Source organism: Trichosurus vulpecula, chromosome 6 (assembly GCF_011100635.1).
Source record: "Trichosurus vulpecula isolate mTriVul1 chromosome 6, mTriVul1.pri, whole genome shotgun sequence".
Classification (NCBI taxonomy): Eukaryota; Metazoa; Chordata; class Mammalia; order Diprotodontia; family Phalangeridae; genus Trichosurus; species Trichosurus vulpecula.
Window position 1 is genome coordinate 81,990,367 of NC_050578.1, and position 22,195 is coordinate 82,012,561.

The 22,195-nt window shown below is 38.8% G+C and overlaps 1 protein-coding gene across 1 annotated transcript in view; it reads right to left on the minus strand.

Moving 5' to 3' along the window:
• Positions 1-3,504: 3,504 nt before the first annotated feature.
• The window catches only part of SLC4A4 (solute carrier family 4 member 4), a gene marked incomplete in the record, with an annotated part of 320,448 nt that continues 301,757 nt past the window's right edge, over positions 3,505-22,195 (minus strand). Inside the window, 6 exon segments of the mRNA XM_036762520.1 lie at positions 3,505-3,590; positions 4,457-4,536; positions 6,521-6,617; positions 15,634-15,795; positions 16,764-16,937; positions 20,086-20,154. Coding sequence (XP_036618415.1) covers positions 4,493-4,536; positions 6,521-6,617; positions 15,634-15,795; positions 16,764-16,937; positions 20,086-20,154 — 546 coding nt within the window.

Genomic DNA, 22,195 nt, shown 5'->3' on the forward strand with positions numbered 1-22,195 from the left:
TCTGCCAATAAAATACTTATTCTCTAAGTGTTGGTGTATTGCATGGACATATGCATGTATATATGTATGTTGTACGCACATGTATAAACATGTATACTCTTTAATATCCAATGCATTGAAGTCAGACCCTCCTCTTCCCTCAACCCCAATAAAATTTTTTTCATTTCTTTCTTCACAAATAAAAATGGTATGAGTGTTCACCCACCCTCCTCCTCTCCCAGTTGCTTAAAATGAGAAGGGAGTAGGGCAAGACAAGCAGAATACCAGGATTTAGAGTAAACCTTACGATGGATCTGATTTTCAAGCAATGAGTTTTGCTAAGAAATTGGTACAAAGCCAGATGTGTCAGTTGTGACTGCCTTTCTCCCTACAACACGACAATGCATCTCTCACAAAAGGCCTTGGCTTATTTACATTCATCTGGCATCTCACTAATAAACACATTTAATCCATTCACTGTCTGGTATTTGCTTCTAGCAACTTGAATCTTCTAGTGCTCACTTATTTACTTCCAATGGTGCTAGACATTCTGAGAATAATTGGGTTTCATCACATAAGCCCACTAAGGCTGTGTCTAACCAATAACATGAAAGCCCAGCAATATGCTACATTTACTAAGACAAATTATTCAGTAAAAGCACAAAACAGTCCAGCAGCTCTACATGTATAGACATAGCCTCTTTCATATAAAGTGACCCCTTCTTTGAAAATAATGACTTTGAAATTTCTTTTAATGGGTATTAAGATGATGAAAGGGTTAGATCTTAAATCTTTTCCCTAGGAAATGAAAATGGAGTATTCTCTTTTTATATCATCTACGGCAACTTTCTTCTTATTAAAAATCAGTTTTAGTGTCTAATTATAGGCATATAGTACAAACAGTCTTTGCCATTAAAGATGCAGAAGTGACATGTAAATCTATTTCAGTGGCTGGAATTTCATGTATGCCAATGGTATCTTTCCATCATTTTGGAATTCCCTGAAAGAACATAAGATGGCTTCCGGTCTAGAAGACTAGATTATAGGCTCCAGGAGAGCAGGGACAAAACCTTCTCCAAACTTTGTATTCCTCCTGGGATCTAACCTAGTGCTCTGGTCACAACAGAGTATTTTTTTAAATTGAACTAATGATCAAAGAAGGCCACATTATTATAATCCAGATTGCTTAAAAAGCACGGATCACTAATATATCAAAAGTTTCTTACAGACGATTTATTTTAAACATTTAACTGAGAGTTTCCTTCAATGAGATAGGGGAGAAAGCATTCTCAGATGTTGGACAGGGGAAGGGGGGTAAGGAATTTAGATAAATATATTTAATTAGTGGTTGTAAAGGTAGTGATCATTTTAAATATGCAGCCAAAATTCAACATGTGAGGTCTCAGCACCATAAAAAGGTACTTTCTCCATTAACTTTTGAAAATAAAACCATTAGAGGCCATAATTAAATTCATATTTTACACTGGTTTCCACTGTTAAAGCTATTTGGTACTAGTAAGGTAGCAACATTTCAGGGTGAGAGCTGTTCTGAATATGGTCTTTTCACGAGCTGTATTTTTCAAAAGATATTCCCAAAGGACAGACTTCCTAGTCAGGTTTATGGTACTGGAATGGGACCCACAATGCAACAGGTTATCACAGAACTAAAGCCAGTGGTTTCCTTCTGGTCCCAGCCTTCCCCTCCCTGTTGATTACAGTGTGTATGCATCACGAATATGGTTATATGACTCTTAGATTGTAGACATTTAAAAATGTTATGTCTAATGCACATTCACAATATATAATGCAACCTATTAAAATGATATGCTTAAAATGCCATGCTAAATTTGGTGACTAAATGCCCAATTTCCATTATGTTGTGTTAATTTAGAAACATATATACAAAACCCAACTTTAAAAAGATCCCAATCACAAATGATATTCATCTTGCTCCTTGAAAAAAATCCAAAACAGTGTATATGTACAGTGTACGGTAGCTACACCTATATACTTGCAGATCAGCTCACATGGGCATAGTAACCTCTATATTCCTACTGACTTTTCATGGGCCTTATGAAATATCCCATCAGTAATGGTGACAGGTAACTGGGAAATATAACACATCTGTCCACATTGGCCAGAGAGAGGCCACTCACTCCAACTCTAGAATAGTTCTGTCAATTACGAGTCAGACCCATGTTTTATGGAAACTGATAAGTGAGACTGTAACTCACTCGTTCACTTGCTAACATTCTTTCTCTTTCTACCTTTGCATGCAGGTTTAGCTGCATGCAGAGCACATCCATGAACATACATAAAAACACAAGGGTTTTTATGTGAAAGAATTCTAAAAAAAAATACTGCATAGGATATCAACATGAGAATACAATCGCATCTCTGAACTATTACCAGTCAGTACATTATTAATTGCCATTACATTTACTATATTCTAACACCACAAAGGAGTTAACTGCCCCCATCTCCTATCTCCTTCATAGAACATTAAAAAAAGAAAAGAAAAGAAGGAAGAAAGAGATGAAAAGAAAAATTAATGCTTTAGAAACAGGGTGCTTATTATCAAATCCAGCCCCATGACTTGTCCTGGAGATTGTGTGCGTGTGTGTGTTTATGTGTACAAAAATCACATTATTTACAATACATTTTTTTACAGAAAGCCTGGCAGCTACAGATAAGAGGTAGAACTACTCAAAACTATGTTTCCTGCTGCAGGAAAAATTCATTTTCTTTACAGTAATTTTTAAAAAAAAGTTTAAAAAATTGACAAACAAAATAAGTTGCAGGTTAGGCCCCCATAATTTAAACAACAAAATCTAGGAAGAAAAATATTCTTCAAAAGACTCAACAGATAAGCCCATTAGAGGGTTAAAAAAAAGGTTGCATAGGAAATGGGACTTTCAAAACGTGCTACAATAATGGCCAGAGTATCTCTGTGCAGGGAGTGAAATTAGTACCTTTAGCTCGCCTTCTTTTCAGACTATTAGGGAAGAGTTCAAGAGCATGGGCTAGTTAGGGTAGCAGCATTTTTTTAGGTGTGGGAATCTATATGTCAGCAAAGACAACAAACCTCAGTGAGGCTTGGTTCAAACAATCAGAAGAACAAGCAAGCAAACATAACTCCCCTATTAAAGTTGTCAGTCATCTTGATGCTTTAGTAAAAGTTGTTACAAAATCCTTTTTTAAAAAAATAACACATTTGCAGTCCCTGCAAAAAGGAAAAGAGTGGTGGTGGTGGTGGGGGTGGGGGTGTGTGTGTGTGTGTGTGTGAACTGAGTAGGGGAAAAAACTAACAAAAATATGGGAGAGAGAAAATTCTTCCAGAAAAATTCATCTTCTAAAAGTGCGCTCTTGTCTCAGTTTTCCCTACACAGGATAGAAGCAGAGGGCACTGGGATATTTGGCTAGTCACAAAAAAAATAAAAAACAAACTGAAGAAAACATCATCTTCCACACCAAGAAAACAATGCAGTGTTAAGAGACAAACAGGTTACAACGTAGTTTCTGTTCCCTTGCTCCTCCAGAAATAACCATCGTCTTCAGGTTCAAGTTCTATTAGAATTTGAGGCACAACTTTGACTGGAGTCCTAGGAGGGCTAAACGGAAAAAAGACAACAGCAAGAAACAAGCAGCTGTAAGTGACCCATCACCTTCTCTACATGTGAACTGATCGTTCAAGAGAAGACAGCATCTGACATCTCCAATTTCATATCTTTTCCCACTTCTGAATCCTCTTGGAGTAATTATGACTTTCTTGGGGCTGAAGCTGGCTAGATGTCAGTAAACTCAAGGAGAATACTGAAAAGTGAGGCATTCTCACTGCCACAGGGACTAAAGGGAAAAATATAGCTGCCACTGGAATCCCCCAGATTTTTTTTTACCTTTTGAACTATCTAGAAAGACCAGAAGTGTCCTGAGCTTTGTTAAGTCAAGTCGACAGGTATTTATTAAAAACTCACCACATGCCAGGCACTGTGCTAACTATTGGGAATACAAAGACAAGTAGTTTCAAAGAGCTTACACTCTAATGGGGGAAGATTATGGGAAATCTGAAAGAGGGTAAAGGGAGATGAAGCCAATGGAATGATATCAACCACCAGTGAGTGGAGAATTGGCTATCATGAAACTCCAACACGTAGCTTGTTTTTGAGAATGTTCTTTAAATCAGTGAATGACAACCCTGATATCACAAGACTGAACACTGACGCAGGACTCTGAGGTCATGGAACTGAGAGATCCAATTACTTCTCAGAAGCATGTTCAGAATCGGTATTCTCACCAGCAGAAGTTGGGCACACACCGGTTCTTGTACAAGTTTTTATCTGAAGAAGAATTAGAACAAGAAGTCCTGCCCAATAACCTGTGCCTTTACCACATTTCTGGGGGCAGACATCCCGTGGCACTGCCAAAGTGAGAGAAAAAAATTTAAAAAAAAAACCCAAAACATCATACTGCTTTTTACCTTGGTATCCCAAGCGACTCAAGGAAAGGAATTTTATCAGCATGATGTGTGGCGTTCAAGGAATGTTGGTGATTTTTCTCCTGGAAAGATTAAACAAAAATCACAAGTAACAGGTCTTTGGAGGAAAGCATATGATTTTACTGAAAATGAAAATGTTAGCTGCAGAATAAATCTGAAATCTGCCTCCCCACCCTCAAGAGTCGACACATTCATTTTAGTCTCTCACTGATGTCTTCTTCAAAAATGGAAAGGTGATGAAGATGAATTTGGGAAATTAAAACTCCCATTTAGTTGTCTTAATATAATCTAAATAGTAGGATTTGAAAATACAACCATTTAACTTATTACCCTAAAAGGCTGAGCTTCTGTAAGGGTTTCAGAGTGTGGGGATCAGATCAGTTGTGAGGCCAAATGGCAGGATAAGAAATGTAACGGACAAGGAAGAAACATCTCATGTTAATTTCCTAGCCATTCCTTTCCAATAATCTTTTGTTCTCCCTCTATTTTAATATAGCGATTTTTGTAGCAGTAGAAGTATTTAGAGATACTCATTGATCTTTATCAGATAATAAATGAAATATGGACAGATAATAAATTCATTGGCAACCAGGTTCTAAATTTTGTTTGGCCTCAGCAACCCACAGAAGTGACAAACTTACTTAATGAGACACAAGACTACTAAAAATAAGATCGTTTCAGATTCAGGTTGGGACTTTCAATTAAGTAAGAATATTTCATCAACCAAAACTCACATAGATAATGCTTAGGAAAATTTAGCCTCTGAATGGCATCTTATAAGGTGTGGTATCTTTTGGACTTGATGCTACATCTTGAGCATTAACTTTCAATCTTACTGAATTGGAAAAGCATTAGTGTCACACATATAATACAAATGGCCATCTTCTTTTCCCTATAAAATATGATGAGGTATTCAAGGACATCTGCTGACCTTAAGGAATAAATTTCTTACATAAAAAAGTTTAATTAAAGAGAAAAGCAGCAAGGAAGAATTTGATAAAAGATAGGAAAATATGTTCAGATGGGTATCAGGGCATATGCTGAGATTTCCCTTCTTTCAAAACAACCTATTGCTTCCATTATACATGTCAGGTAACACGCTATGAAATATTAAATTTGAGCCACCAAACTTTGACATCAATGGGAGGGAATGCCCCAGGTTGAAAGTAATGAACAATCATGGCTGAGCATTGATTCTTCCATCTAGGGAAAGGGTTCTTAATCTTTTGGTGTCATGGACCACTTTGGCAGTCTGTTGAATCCCACAGACCCCTTCTCAGAATACTGCTTTTAAATGCATAAAATAAAATTTGTGGGATTCCAAAATAAATAATTATATTGAAATAAAGATTCCCCCCCCATCCAAATTCATGGACACCAAGTTAGAAACCCTTGATCTAAAGTATTTTCTAGAAGCAGCAGTTGGCTAAGAAAGGTCAAAGGTCCTCTATGATGATTGACCCATTCCCTAGGGTCCCTCTCAATCAAAAGGTACAGAGCAGTTCTCAAAAGCTATTATTTCCAGTAGAAGAATTTTGTAACTTGTAACTTTAATTAAAAGTCACTAAGGAAGTATACAAATGTTTTATGATTCCCAATTTAATTGGTGATTCAAATTAATCAATACTGTCCAATTTGTTAATTAGTGATGAAGAGACCCATGACATGGAATTTAAGTCAACTGGGCAACTGATTGTACCTAAGGAAAACAAACAGTAACAGTGACGTGGCAGCATAAGCAGCTACTCTAACAATAAATGGTAGAAAGAGAAATCACATGCTAACCATGGTTAGCAGCAGACGGAAATGGGGCTTTGGAGAGTCCAAGAACATAAGCAAGCAAAAACAAGTTTTTAGTCGCCGGGAAAAGGCTGCTAAGGAGACAACAAGGTCTTCATAGTTACAAATATTCTTTTAAGAAATTGATAAAATAGGGCAAAAAAATAAAGAAAGAGGAAGGATAATTGCTTCAGACTTAACATCACCCTCCATGGTAGCACAAGTCAGTTTCAAGCAGGCATGAACTAAGAGGTTAGTTCTACTCACTGTCAGCGGGTTTGCTGTCACTTAGGAAAGGCTGTTGTTCCATGATGTCCATTGGAATTTTAATACTTGGAACTTTTTCGGAGTAAGGGCAGTCAGACTGTGGATGAAATGTGGGAGAGGTCTTAGAATGCTCTAAGGACATTGTCCCCCCGTTGGATTACATCTGCTGTTTACATAGAGATACTAGAAAAATAATGAATTTTTCTCCTTTCTTTTCTGCAAAATATGTTTTCTCCATCCCTTCGGTCAGAGGGGCCAAAGCCAAATTGTTTTTGAAACTTTTTATTCATTAACCCACACTTGTGTATACAGAAAAAAAAAAACCTACAACATATCCAGTGGATTCATTTGCTGCCTAAAACTACATTGGAGTTTTAAATAAAGTATATTCCCCCCTGTTAATCAGTCCGCAGCATTGCACCAGACTCTGTTACCCAAACAAATAAATAAATTAATCGAATAAATTAATAAAATAAATCGCCTTCTCAGGAAATTTTACTACAATGCAGAGGACATGAGTAGCCACTAGGGATCAAAAAGTGACACAGTCCTTGATCTCAGCAGGCTCATACAATACATGTATACAGATACATGTAATCCACAGAGAGGCATGACTGGGGAAGACAATTGGGTTTTCACACAAAATGTTCTACGAAAATTTGAGGAGAGCACATTGCTTGCAGCTCGGGAGATCACAGAAGGTCTGCAAAGGAGGTGGTGCTGACCTGAGACTTGAAGGAAAATTATAACACTGAAAGACAATGATAAAGAAGTAATATAGAGCCAGCTAACAGGTATAGTGACCACACTGCTGGACTTGGAGGCAGAAAGACCTGAGTTCAAATACTACCTTGAGCACTTTCTAGCTGTTTGCTCTTCTTTCGACCTCAGTTTTCTCATCTCTAAAATGGGCATAATAATATCTGTTTCACAGGGTGGAGGATCAAAGGAAATAATACATGTATAGTGCTTTGCAAACCTTTAAGAGCTACATGAATGTTAGCAGGCCATATTAGAACATCAAAGGCACAAAGGACACTAGCCTAGGGGAATGTAGGGGGCTGGAAGACAGGAACTGAATTCAGGGAACTGCCTATAGCCTAAAAGGGACTAATGTGAAAAAGGATTGGAGGCAACCTTAAAGGCCAGGCCTTGAATGGCAACATAATTTTGAATTTGAAAATAGGTCTAAAATGAAGAAATCCAACTCACCCACTTATTTCCCTTTTATGTCAGAGGAAATTTGGGCCCAGGAAAACAAAGAAAGAAATGTATCTTGACATAAGGGCTACTGTCCTTATGTCAAGTGAAAATAATAGTGGATTATTAAATTTCCAGTGTAAGCATTTACACCTCAGAAGTTGGCAAATAATACAAATCAGGGTTGTATTTATTGTTTTGTTGATTGTCAAGACTTAAAGAAATTATGCGGAAAATGTTAATGATGCAGATTAAACACAAAAGTGTCTTGGGCATACATCCCCCACTCTCCCCTTAGATCTGGTTGTTAAACATTTACCAGCACACTAGTGGGAATGAGTCAGCCCATTCAGTGAAAGGATTAAAATATTACATCTTGCAATGACACAATAAAAGAGATTATATACTATATGTAGGTAAATACCCAGCAGAACTTGTCTTATTACAACACCTCAAACATTTTCCTCAAGAGCATTAAAATGGCGCAAAATGTTATCTTTCATGACCTTCAATTACTGACAATAGACTGAGCTCTCCCCTAATTATTGCCTCCTCAGAAGACTCAAAAGGACAATGGCAGCAGCCCCAAATACAAGGAAGCTGTGACTTCCACTAATAGTGCCCCAAACTAAGAGAATTGGGTCCCTTCCCCAATTGTGGCATGCTTGCCAGAAACTCCTGTCAGCACACAAGCAGCCGAATGCACAGAGAGCTGCCCACTGGCCACATTCAGACAAGCCCCTTTAAAAGTGGCAATGTGACAGAGGACAGAGGGGTAAAACATAACATGTTTACTTTAGGCTTAGAGCATCCCAAGGGTCAGGCTCTAAATGGTCTCAGACTAAATATGTTTAAATCTTAAAAAAAGTTTTTTAAAAAGTCTTAAAGTTGAAAGAACCCTAGTTCAATCTAAAATATTTTTAAAATCTTTTCTCTCTAAGACCTCTGTGACAAATTTGGAGGGCTGAAGATGTGGCATCATTCAAAAATAAATATTTTGTGATGAAAGAACCATTTTCACCATGAACCCTCCATCCTGATGTGCATTTCTTATAGAACAACAGCACTGGAAGGGGTCTCAGCAGGACATTGGGTCCATCTCCTCACCTCTAAGAAGAATTGATCTTAAACTGCTGCAATGATATTTTTCCTAATTATTTTCTTTGTTTTCAGAAAATGAGATTCAATAGCCTTCCCTCTTAGCATGTGTTCTATTTTCACATTCCTGAACTCAGAAATTCCTTTATCTGATCATAACCCTCTACTCTTTCTTCTTTCCCTGGACTTATGACCCATAATCCTCTTCTTTATCCTTACCATGGCCTCCAAGCCCTCCTCCCCTCAGTTCTTTCCCAGGCTATCACCCCTGTGAAGCTTAGGCTTTCTTCTTTTCCCCATCTTGACCTTTTCATTCCAGTTCTTCTCTATCCTATCCTTTACTCTCCAGGCCCTTGCCCTCTTATCCTATGAATGATCCTACCCTGACAAGCACAGTCTTGGATTGCTCCCACCATCCATTGTTTTCATTTCTTCTTTTGTGCTGCCAAAGAAAACCACAAAACCATGCTGACTCCATCCACTACCAAGTTAAGTGAACATTATTTCAACTGGGGCCTCACTGCTGCAAGGCAATCCTTTTACATATTACTAATTGATTCACTATCCGACTTGCCATGGCAGCTTGTTCAAACCTTTTCATCCCTCCTTAAAGTTCCCATGGTTCCTCCTTTCCCTCACCTTCTTAGCTGAGAACTCGGCTTCATATTTCACTGAAAAAATCAAGGCCATTCACCAAAAGCCCCTTCTTCTCCCTTCCTCCTCATTTCCTACCATTTCCACATTTTTTCTTCACTATCTCTTCTTTTACCCCAGTCTCACATGAAGAGGTGGCCCTCCTTGCCAAGGCCAACCCCACTACATGCACAGGGGATCTTATTCCATCCCCATCTTCTCTAGCAGATTTTCTCTTCTATCATCTCCTTTTTCTCAGTAGTTCTCTATCTCTTCCTATCTACTGACTACTTCTTTGCTGCCTACAAACATACCCATATCTCTCACAGCCTCAAAAAACCCCATCCTCAATTCATCACTTCCTGACAGCTATCATCCCATATCTTTTTTCTTTATGGCTAAATTCCTTAGGAAGTGTCTGTAACAGGAGCCTCCACTTCTTTTCTCTCACTTTCTTCTTACCTCTCAGCAGTCTCTCATTCAACTGGAACGGCTCTGTTCAAAGTTACCAATGCTCTCCCAACTGCCCAACTGAATAGCCTTTTCTTAATCCTCATTCTCCTGGATCTTTGTCATCATTGACCACTGACTTCTGGATACTCTCTTTACATTGAGTTTTCATGACTCTACTCTGTCCAGATTGTCCTCCTTGTCTGACTTTACCTTCTTGTTCTCCTTGACCAAATCCTCATAAAAGTCATACCTGTGAAGAGCGAGTGTCTCCCAAGGCTCTCCCCTGGGCTCTCTTCTGTTCTCCCTATATACTACTTCATTTGGTCTCATTAGCTCTGATAGAGTCAATTATCATTTCCTCAGAGCTATTATCCAGAATCTCCAAGTGCCTATAGTATTGAATTTTTCAAACTGGATACCTTATGGGCATCTGAATTCATCTTGAAGGCACTATATTTCACCCCAAACTCTCCTAGCTCCTCATCTCCCCTATTGTCAAGGGTACTACTATCTTCTTAGTCATCCAGGCTTGCAATTTAGCAGTCACTCATACTCATCCCCATATAGTCTATTGCAAAATTTTACTGATTTTATCTTTATAGAGGGAAGAACCTGGATTCTTGGCTCACTCCACTTTGCATCTGCTACTCTGCCTGGTTTAAGCTCCATGGAACACATTGCCCCCCACATTAGATACCCCCTGGTATTCTGCCTACCCACTCCACCCCATCCTTATTTTCCTGCCTCTCTTTGTGAGTTATATCCTTCTTTAGATTACAAGCTCCTTGAGGAGAAACTCTGTCTTTCTTTTTATTAATTACATTCCCGGTGCTTAGCACAGTGCCTAGCACATAGAAGGAAGATAATAAATCTTAACTGGATTAGATTGTACTTTTGCCACATCTCTCATATGTGCTCCCTTCTTTCCTTTGATGCTGCTACCACCCTGGTATAGACTCTCAGCACCCCACACTTGGACCACCACAAGAGCCTGCTGCCTGGTCTCCCTGCCTCAAATCTCTCCCTATTCCAGTCCATCCTCCACTCAGCTGTCAAGGATCTTCCTAGAGCATAGGGCTGGCAGGCTTCCACTCAACAAACTCCAGGGGCTCTCCCTGATCAGCGCCATCTCCTGATTGTCCCAGCTAAAATCCTACCTTCTTGAGACAGCTAGGTAGTGCAGTGGATAGAGCACCAGCCCTGGAATCAGGAGGACATGAGTTCAGATCCAGCCTTGGACACTTAGTAGCTATGTGATCCTAGGTAAGCCACTTAACTGTGATTGCCTCAAAAAAACCCTGCCTTCTCTGAGAAGGCTTTTCCGGTCCTTCTTAATGCTATCACCTTCCCTCTGAGATGGTGTCCTATTTGCCAAGTATGTATCTTCTAAGTATAGTTGTTTGCTTCTTATTTTCCTTCATTAGACTATGAGCTCTATGAAAACAGGCATTGTTTTTCCCTTTCTTTGTATCCCTAGAGCTTAGCATAGTGCCTGGAACATAGTAGATGCTCAATAAATTCTTGTTGACTTGACTTTATAGTCACTGTATGCAACATAAATTGTCAGTTGTGTTTCCAGCATGATATCTTTTAAGCTCCAGCACCACATTCCTGAAGAATGTACATAGGAGCGGTGCAACCAGAGACTTCTTATTAACAGTGTTTACATAAGGTCAATCCTACCTCATCTTGCACTCATTGACAGCCCATTAGAGCTATACAAAGTCATTTCTTCTTACTCGTCTGTGAGCAAAGGGAGAAGAAATTTGATGATCTCTTTTGTAAAAGATTCATATGTACATATATACATATATATGTAGAGACAGACAGACAGACAGAGAGACAGTGAGACAAAAATAGAGAGACAGTGAGAAAGACAGTGAGAGGAAGAGACAGCAGAGAGAAACAGTGAGAGAGACAGACAGACAGAGACAGAGAGAGAGATGCAGAGAGACAGAATGAAAGAGAGAGATGCAGAGAGACAGAATGAAAGAGAGAGAGAGAGAGAGAGAGAGAGATGCAGAGAGACAGAATATGAGAGAGAGAGAGAGAGATGCAGAGAGACAGAATGAAAGAGAGAGAGAGAGAGAGAGATGCAGAGAGACAGAATGAAAGAGAGAGAGAGAGATGCAGAGAGACAGAATGAGAGAGAGAGAGAGAGAGATGCAGAGAGACAGAATATGAGAGAGAGAGAGAGAGAGAGAGAGAGAGAGAGCGAGCTTGCTTCTAAAATGGCTGTGACTTCAGGTCATCCTGAAGGTGATAGCGTAATGTAGGAACAGCTCATGATGAACGTGATACCTCCCAACTGACAGAAGGCAATGACCTCTTAATGCAGAATGAGACATTTATTTTTGGACAGAGCCAATGCAGGGATTTGTTTTTCTGAACTATGCTTATTTATTATAAAAGTTTTGTTTTTCCTTTTTTTAAGATAGGTAGTGAGTGGGAAAAACGCTTTTTTGTTATTTTTTTAAAACCCAAATTTAATTTTAAATAAAAGGAAAACACACGTCTGAGAATGGTCTCTTTGTGGCTGGCAGAGACTACTGGTATAATATCAATATAACCTGGCTTCTCTGACCTCCTTCAATTCTCAGCTAAAGTCCCACCTTCTACCAGAACCCTTTCCAGTCCTCTGAAACCTCAGTGGCTTCCCTCCGAGAGCATCTCCAATTTACCCTGTTAATATCTTGCGGTACATAGCTATTTGCATGTTTCTCCCCCATTAGATTGTGAGTTCCTCAAGGGCAGGGATAGTCTTTTGCCTTTCTTTGTATCATCAGCACTTTGCAGACTGCCTGGCACACAGCAGGAGCTTAATAAATGCTCGTTGACTAGATTTGACTTGGCACATCTATCTATGATAGATAAATCAATTCATTCCTATAAGAAAAACACTCATTTCTTTCCCAAACATTTTGAGGAGCTGTTAGGATAAACTGTGCATGCTTTTCTTTTGAGTGTTTCTTAAACAAAGACTAGTTCCAGACTGTCTAATTGCAGTGACTAAACATTCCTTATGGAGCATTGGCAGCTCTATGAGATGGTCTCCTCCAGTAGCAAGAGAATTCAGTAACCACATCCCTTGTGCACAAGGCATCAGGGGACAGAAGAATGGCTTGGTCTATAACAGGGGTAGGGAACCTGAGGCCTAGAGGTTGCATGTGGCCCTCTAGGTCCACAAGTGTGGTCCTTTGACCGAGTCCAAATTATACAGAACAAATCTTCATATTAAGGGGATTTGTTCTGTGAAGTTTGGGTTCATTCAAAGGTCTGTACTTGAGGACCTAGAGGGCCACATGCAACCTCGAGGCTGCAGGTTCCCCACCCCTGGTCTATACCACTGATCCCTGCAACTATTTTAAGAAAACACAGGTTCTAATGCCCTTTACTCTTCATCAAATGGTAAAAAATTTCAAATGAGTTGGCCCTAATTGGTCAGTAAACCACTAGGGAGATCATTCTCAAGTGAATTTTGAAGAAGAGACAATTCAAGTATGTGCATAGATAAAAGTCACTCACTATGCTTAATAACTACAACATATAGTGTGTCCCAAAAGTTTTGGTGCAGTTTTAAGCGTTAAGAACTTTAGAAGTATAAATGCAACAAACTTTACAAAAATATCATTTAAAGGTTAAATTACTTAAATTTCTTTTACATTTACTTGGTTTCATGAATTTTTGAGAATAAAATTTTCATTTTAACAAGATGGGGCACTTTACCATTAGGCAAGTATGTGTGTGACAGTTTCTGGATGATGCTTTCTCAGTCCAACAGATTGGTAATGGACAACCCCTTGGTCACTTGCTCTGTCTCTATCAGACATTCTTATGAGGGTCACATCAAAATTGTCAAGTATGCATTGAAACCTTGCTCTTTACATGATCTTAAGGCTAATATTACTAATGGAATCCATTCAGTCTGAGCAGCAAGAACTCCCTGGTTTGCTTGCTTGAAGTCCCAACTAAAACCCCATCTTCTCCACAAAGCCTTCCTCAACACCTCTTAATTCTAGGGTCCTCCCTCTGTTAATTATTTCTATTTCCACATTTATACATGTACATGTGCATGCATGTGTACATCTATATGGAGCATCTATACAGAGCAGAGGAGAGCACATGTATGTGTATATCATATACCATCCTCTACTCTGACTAGTGACCTCCCTGCTTTCCATTAAGCCCCAAGTAAAATCTTATCATTTATGGGAAGCCTTCCCCAACCTCCTTTAATTCTGCTGCCTTCCCTCTGTTAATTATTTTCTATTTATTATCTTGTATATTGCTTACTTTGCATATATTTATTTGTCTGTTGTCCGCCCCATGAGATTATAAGTTCCTTGAGGGCAACGGCAGTCTTTTCCCTCTTTTTGTATCCCCAGTGCTTAGCACATATTAGGTGTTCAATATATGTTTATTTGTTAGCTTATTGATATATGCATATATATAAATTACATATATCCACATAAATAGATATGTTGGTGTATCTGTGATTTCAATGGTCTCTGAAGAAATCTCTTTTCCACCATTGCAGATTGGTAACTCACAATTTAGAATTTTTTTGAGTTGCCTGGGAGCATTGTGAGGCTGAGTCACTTAGCCAGAATCACATTAGCCAGTAAATGTCAGAGACAAGGCTTAGACCCTGGTCTTCCCAGGTCAGAGCCCAGCTTTCTAGCCACTCACTATTCCATGCTGCCTCTCATATTTCATTATAATAATGTCGTTATAGCCAAAGATTACAACTCTTAAGAGTTCACCTTTTTGGCAGTCATTAAGGGCATACTATATGTGTGTGCTTATTTAAAGACTAAATTAATAACAAATCAAATGTCTTTAGAATGTTATCAAATAAAGAATAACAATGACAAAAAAAGAAAAGAGAAGAAACTAAATGCTGGGTCATTATAAAGACCAAATTTATCCTCAAGAAAGAGATGAGAAAATTAATCTCTTTTCCTTCTTTGAACAGGTGGGGACTTGTGGTATATATATGTATGTGTGTGTATCGTATATGTATGTGTGTGTAGGTATATATGTATGTGTATATATACACACATATACATGTGTGTATATGTGTGTATATATATACGTATACATACGTGTATATATATACATACATACACATATATACACATAGTCAAATTAGGCTGATGGGCACATTAATTTTGCCCAACCTCTTTTTTCTTCCTTTGTTTTTAAAGGACGGCTCACCGGATAAAAGGGTAACTCTACTTACCTAAAACCAACTATGACACTGGCAAGAGACACATTAAATATCATGTTCCCAGGATATTTACACAATGTCAGGAAGGACAAATTTGGAAATGAAGATGATTTCAAAGCAAAATATGTCAATGCATTTTTAAGTGTAAAAATGGGTGGAACCAAGCAAATCCCTACTTGTGCTTTATATGTGTGAGCCCAGTGTCTTGCATCAATATGGTTGTAAAATAAGTGGCCATGAAGTGCATCATTGTTGAAGGGTATGTAAATTCTAGGGAACCAAAGTAAACATCAGAGGGACAGGAAGGGGGAAAATAGTGAAACAAGAGAAGGAAATGAGAGCATCCAGTTCTAAGACAAGAATAAAGCCATTTGACAGACCTAGATATGATTTGTGCATTCCTGAAAACATATTGCCCTCTCCCAACACAGGGAGGAAACCCATTCCCCCCATTGATGCCTTGGCTAGTTTTCCTCTGGAAGGCTGGAAAACTTCTTACATCATCATTGTCACTGTCAAGACTGCCTTTCTTCTTCTTCTTTTTCTTCTCATCTTCTTTCTTTTTCTTGTCCTTTTCTGGAATGACATCATCAAGGAAACTGAGGTCATGCTGGGAAAAGAGGTAGTCCATGCCTTTTCGGACAGCTACAAGAGCCAGGATCTGGAACAACAGAGAGAAGACCATCAAGCAAAGACTCTATCTGGTGTTATTGTCAACAAGAAGTGACGCTGCTGAAAGGTGAGCATGTTGGGATGGATGAAAAACATGGCTTGAAGCCCTGCCTCCGGTACGTGCTAGCTGGGTGATCTTGTACCAGTCACCAACCTCAGCACTCCCACAAAATGATAGGTCTTTTTCTTTGAAAGAGAAAGACTTTGACAATAATTACTCTCTCTCCCTTTTCCTATCTCTTTTATGCACACCCATGTGCACATACACAATCTTACAACACAACAACCAAACTAAAAGCTGTTGATGTGGAAGAAAAGGTCGATTATTATTGTGTATGTTTTTTTTATCATACACAAGTTAAGGAGATAACACAGCACTTCAGCAGCCAGGAGGGTGTGGGAGACATAAGGCAGACCTGAATTTGACCTTATGCTGGATGCATGGTGCCAATCTCTTGCCAGGAATGGGAAGCCACGAGAAAATGGGAAAGTCAGAGATGAACTTTGTAGGGATTGATTTCCCCTTCCATCATTTGGGGCTCATCAAAGAGACTTAATAATTTTACTATTGAACTGTTTGGTTTCTTTCATATTGTGGCAAGAAGAAATAAGTAGAGCACCCAGGCTTACTCTTGAACAGCCTGAGACAGTGGGATAAAGGCAGCAAGAAGTTCAAGAGCAGAGATTTGCAACTGAGGCTCCCATAGCTCATCCAGTGAATTCAGACAAGGCAGTACCAGCATGTCCTACAACACACACACACACACACACACACACACACACACACACACACACATACACACGCACGCACGCACGCACAATAGGAATTGCTTTCAGATGATGTTCAAAGATCTCAGGGCCACCAGGAAGAGAGAGCTGTGTCTCTTGCCAACATAAAAACCACCTGATGTTGGAGTGTCTCACCAGAATGCATTTCAAGCACACAGAAATTCCTACCATGACTGGAAAGATAATGGCAGCCACTGTGGACTTGAGGATCCAGAGAAGGGCCAGGCACAGCACCTGGAGGAAAGTGAAGAGGTGGACACGACGGAGGGGGACGTGGCGAAGGTAGATGAAGTCAGGTTGGTGCTTGAGGGGCATTAGAAGCAGCTTCAGACGATCCATGAACTAGCAAGGAAAGGGAGAAGGATACAGTGTTAGCTCAAGGACTGGCACATGATGCCAGTGCCACTAAATGCCCATGGAAATGACTTTGACCAATCAACCAATCCACAAGCATTTATTAGGCACTTACTGTGCCAGGCACCATGCTGGGAACTGGGGATACAAGGATAAAGAATGGAGGGAATTTTCTTACAGGGAGTTTACATTTTAATAGAGGAGACAAGTGCATATATAAATATCATGTGTATGCATATATAAAGCGAATCAATAGCAAGTGGTTATACATCAGGTAGTTCGAGAGGGAGGGCACTAGCAATTGGGGGATCAATGAGGGCATCATAGAGAAAAACGGGGTTCTGAAGCAGAGGCAATGACGGTATGCCTTCCAGGCATGGGGGATGCCAACACTAAGCCCAGAGGTGAGAGATAGAGTGAGGAGCAGGAAGGAGGCCAATCTGGCTGGATTACAGAGAGGATGAGGAGGAGTTTTGTTCCAAAGGCTGGAGACATAGATTGGGGCCAGGCTGTTTGTTTAACTTTAAGAGCCAAACAGATGAATTTAGAGTTCCATGTGTACCGTGTGCTCTCTGACGGGAAAAGAGTAAATCTGAAGCTTCAGCGTCATTTCTATTTCATTAACTCAGTGAAATAATAACAATAATTGACATATATGTATAGGTCAATATATCATTTTAAAGACTGCTTTACACACACAATTTCATTTGCTCAACTATAATGTTCACAAGTACCCTGCGATGTAAGTATAAGGAAAGGGTAGATAATGTAGTCTGGGGGTGGGGTGGGAATCTGCTAGGCTAGAATTCAAGGGACCTAGAAACTAATTCTAGATTAATCACTTCATGACAGTGTTATCCAACTCTTTGTCCCTTAGCTACACATCTCTCACCACCAAGCTTTTGTATGATTGGTCTGTCCTTCATTCCTGAATACAGACTGAAGAGCACTATTTTTCTCCTTCTTTCCTTCTTTTTTTCTTTCTTTCTTTCTTTCTTTCTTTCTTTATTTCTTTCCTTCTCTTTTTCTTTCCTTCCTTCCTTCTTCCATCCTTCTTTCCTTCCTTCCTTCTTTTTCCTTCCTTCCTTCCTTCCCTCCATATTTCCTTCCTTCCTTCTTTCTTTTCTTTTTGTTCTTTCTTTCTTCCCACCTTTCTTTTTGTTTGAGTCTTTTTGCACAAAACAACTAACATGAAAATGTTTTACATGATTACACATGCATAACCTTTGTAATTTAGGCCACTGCTAAATAGGATCAAAATATCCTTTCAATCCATCAGTAAACCAATATATCTATATATACATGGTATTTCTATCATCTCAGATTGTAGTGCTTTGGCATTTTCCCTTTTAGAATCTGGGAGGAACACTCTGACATTTATCCTTGGAGGATCCAGGAAGACAATCCAGGATAAATCAAGTGTTAGTCTTCAGAGGACATCTGAGCCAAGTCAGTAAGTTTATTTGCTTGATAATAAGGGGCATTTATATAGCACTTTAAAGTTTGCAACATATTTTATGTACCTCTTCTCATTTGGGCTTTTCAGCAACCCTGTGAATTACTATAGATATGTTTATACTTATTTTATAGATAAAGAAACTGTCTTTTTCGGGTTGGCAGAAGGAAAATAAACAGTGAGTTTCTGAGAAAATACAGTCTTCACAGGGCATGCCATCTGCCCCATGGAATCGATCAAGAGAAGGCTGGTTCTTTTAAAAGGTCATGTATTGACTCTCAGATAAAAAGTTAGAATAAACGCAACTTAATTTCTGCTTTAAGAGGAGCCTTTTGGGGGAAGCAAGGAGAAAGCATTCATATATATATATATGTATATATATATATATACATATATATACATATATATATATATGTATATATATGTATATATATATATATGTATATATATGTGTATATATATATATACATATACCTTGAGGCCGAATATACCTTGAGGCTGAATGGCAGAGGCAAAAGAGTAATTTGTACCATATTAGTCCCTTCAAAAGGATAAAATGCATTTTATTGAGTCAAATTCTATATTCAAGGATTCTGGTTACTTAGATCTCCCCAAACTTTCCTGGATGCCATAGAGACCAAAAACCCATTTGAGTCTGTGGAGGGCCAGCTTGTCATTTAAACCCAAGAAACAGACTGCTTCTAATACAAATGCTCCCCACAATAAAGGAAAAAGGCCAAATCCTTTGGCATCCTGACCACCTATCCAGAGCATGTGAACAACTCCATTCTGGAGCAGAATACAAAAAAAAAGAAAAAAATACTACAATAGTCTTCTCTCTTATTGGTGACCTGGCCACTCGCCCAGCTCCATCTGACTCCCAAACCAAACTCATATAAATCCAATGAATGAAAGAAAGCAAGGACCATTTTTAAGGGGCCCAAATAAATCCCTATGGTGTTCAGGGAACATGCAGCCTTTTGTCATTAAAACACTACTAAGTGCTAAATAAGGCTACAATTAACGAGGTGCCAGAAAGCAATAGAAACACTTCCAATTTCCTGCTGCCAATTAAATTATGCCTTCAGTAAGAGAAAATGTCCCTTACATAATTTCCCCCCAGTGATTTTTAAAGGTGTTGAGTGAGGAGGGAGAAGAGGATAGAGAGTCAGCTTTACCAGATTACAAATAGCAATGTTCCCTTAGCTGATGTCTCAGACTAAAAACAACACATAAAGAACATTAGCTCGCTTCTTTTTATTTGTGCAAAACAGTTTGATCATTGATCAGAGGCCATGGGAGAAGTAAACTGGTACCCAATGAGTACTGCCTGTTCCCACGCTAAGGGCTGTCCATCAGCACCTGGATGTCAATGGTTCAAGATGGTCTGATTCTCTATTGGAGAGCACAGTGGAGGAAGGGGATGTGTTCACTTTTGGTGACACAAGAATTACAACTTGGTTGCCTGCCTGGTCCACTGACCTTTATGAACTTCATCTCCAAGAATGTGTGGGGATGATAAGCTTTGTAAACATGAGCTAAACTTGATTGAGGTCTCAGGAATGAAAAGAGGCAAGACAAGGAAAAGCCAGCTGTTAATGATTACCATTTTCTTTTAAAGGTTCTTTCCTGGAATACTCTTGTTATCAGAAGGGCACTGCATTGCTAGGGCCAACTTACCTGCACGCCATTAAGGGACGCAACCCCCATGTACAGGAACACACCATAGAGTACAGGCATGGGAATAAACTAGGGAGAAAAAGTCAAGAAAGGAGGGCTTAGTAAATGTTAAATCCCAGATTATCAAGAATGACTTTGTGGTTTCTTTTAGACCAGACAGATGATTTCATCAGTTTGGGAATCTCCTTCTTCCTCTGCCAATCAGCAGCTTCTCTGCACCTGGAGTGTAGAGGAATGAATGACCTACCTAGGGTCACTCAGCCTAGGTCAGAGGCTGGACCCAAACCCAAGTCTTCTTAACTCCAAGGACAGTTCTCTATCCAGTCCTCAACTGTGTTTCTCAAAAATAATGTGTTAAATTTGAAGTCTAATTACAGCATAAAACAGATAATTATTAGTCAGTTTCTACAATTATCACACATTATGTATTAATGAATGAAACTCTAAAAGGAATCAGAAGAAAGAGTAACTTCAGGCAAAATGTGTTCTTTTTTTTTCTTCCAAATTTAATTTCAAACTGGTTTTATCTTATAGGGGCACATTTTTATTTATTTTGTTAACCAGGAAGGGTAAGACTCCTGATATAGAGATGACAAAGAGGTAACATAGAGGGAGTGTCAGAATTATACTCTCTAAATCCCTCATTAGCACTATCTTCCAAACTAGGAAGTACAGCAAGGAATAAACATGTAAATTGTTATTACTTCTAATAATAGCTAGCACTTATATAGCATATATAAGTATGTATGAGTATATATTATTTCACTTGTGATAATATATTTGAGATAATATCACAAGAAGGTTTTGAGGTAGGCGCTGTTATTATGCCCATTTTACAGATCAAGAAACTGAGGCGGAGTGAAGTTAAGTGACTTGCCCAGGATTATATAGCTTTAAGCATCTGAGGGCAGATTTGAACTCAGATCTTCCTGAATTCATGCTCAGCAGTCTGTGTACTCCACACAAAGAAGCCTAGCTTCTTCTTTGCTTATTTTGGCTCACTCACTATGGAGTACACTGTGTGAGGCATTCCACAAATTAATACATCCGAAATTCAGGACAAATCTATTTCTGCAAAGCCTTTAGTCTGGACAGAATAAATAAATGTCTGTCTATGTAAAATATGTGGTGCGTATGCATACATGCACATACATATATACATGCATAAATCTGTGTGTATATAAAAATATTAGAGAAAGAATACATAAGGAAAGATAAATCAATACATAAAGAAAATATATCAATACATATATGCATATTGCGTGCATATATGTATTGTGTTTATATAAGTATACATGTGTGTATATATTTTCCAAACATGTTTAATGTATTTTTCAAATACATATATATGTATATACATATTTATATTTAAATGATCTCTATCTTTGGGCTCTGAACTGACTCAATCATATAATTCATTCGCACAAATAGGAGATATACACTGGTAGATCCAAGAGTCAGTTCCCACCAAGTGAGACATGTGAGTATAGCTTTAAAAAACAAAAAGAAAGAAAGAAAAGAAAAGAAAAGAAAAAGAAAGAAAAAAAAGAGAAAAAGGCCCCAACTAAAACAAATCTTTGGGTTTTCCATTGGTGTTTTCTTAAAGCAGTATAGTTCTTCCCCAACATAATGGATGAAATCCCATTTCCTAGCTCCCTCTCCTGGGACTATCTAAGACAATCCTGTATCTGAGAATCTGTGGCACCTTGGTGGAATTGAGCACTTACAAATACCATTAGTGTGATTGCCTCTAATTTTAAAAGATTAGCCATCAAAATGATTAAAATTGTATGAAAAGTGTTTGGATGCTTCCCTAAAAAGGAACTGGCTGAAAACCATACTGCAGTTAATTTGACCTTAAGCACAGAAAAGTGATTATATACAGTATTTAGCTCATTGTGATGGGGGTTGGGGGTGCCGGGTGGGGGAGAAGAAATCTTCAGTGTGTTGTAGTACCTAATCACCACCACAATGGGGCGCACACAATACATCCAAAGTCACTAGAATCCTGATGGATGTCTTCGTTGCCACTTCCCCCCCTTAAAACCTACTGTGAACTCTCAAAAGGAATAAATGAAATGCTGGGATCACTTTATAGGTCTCATTTTCT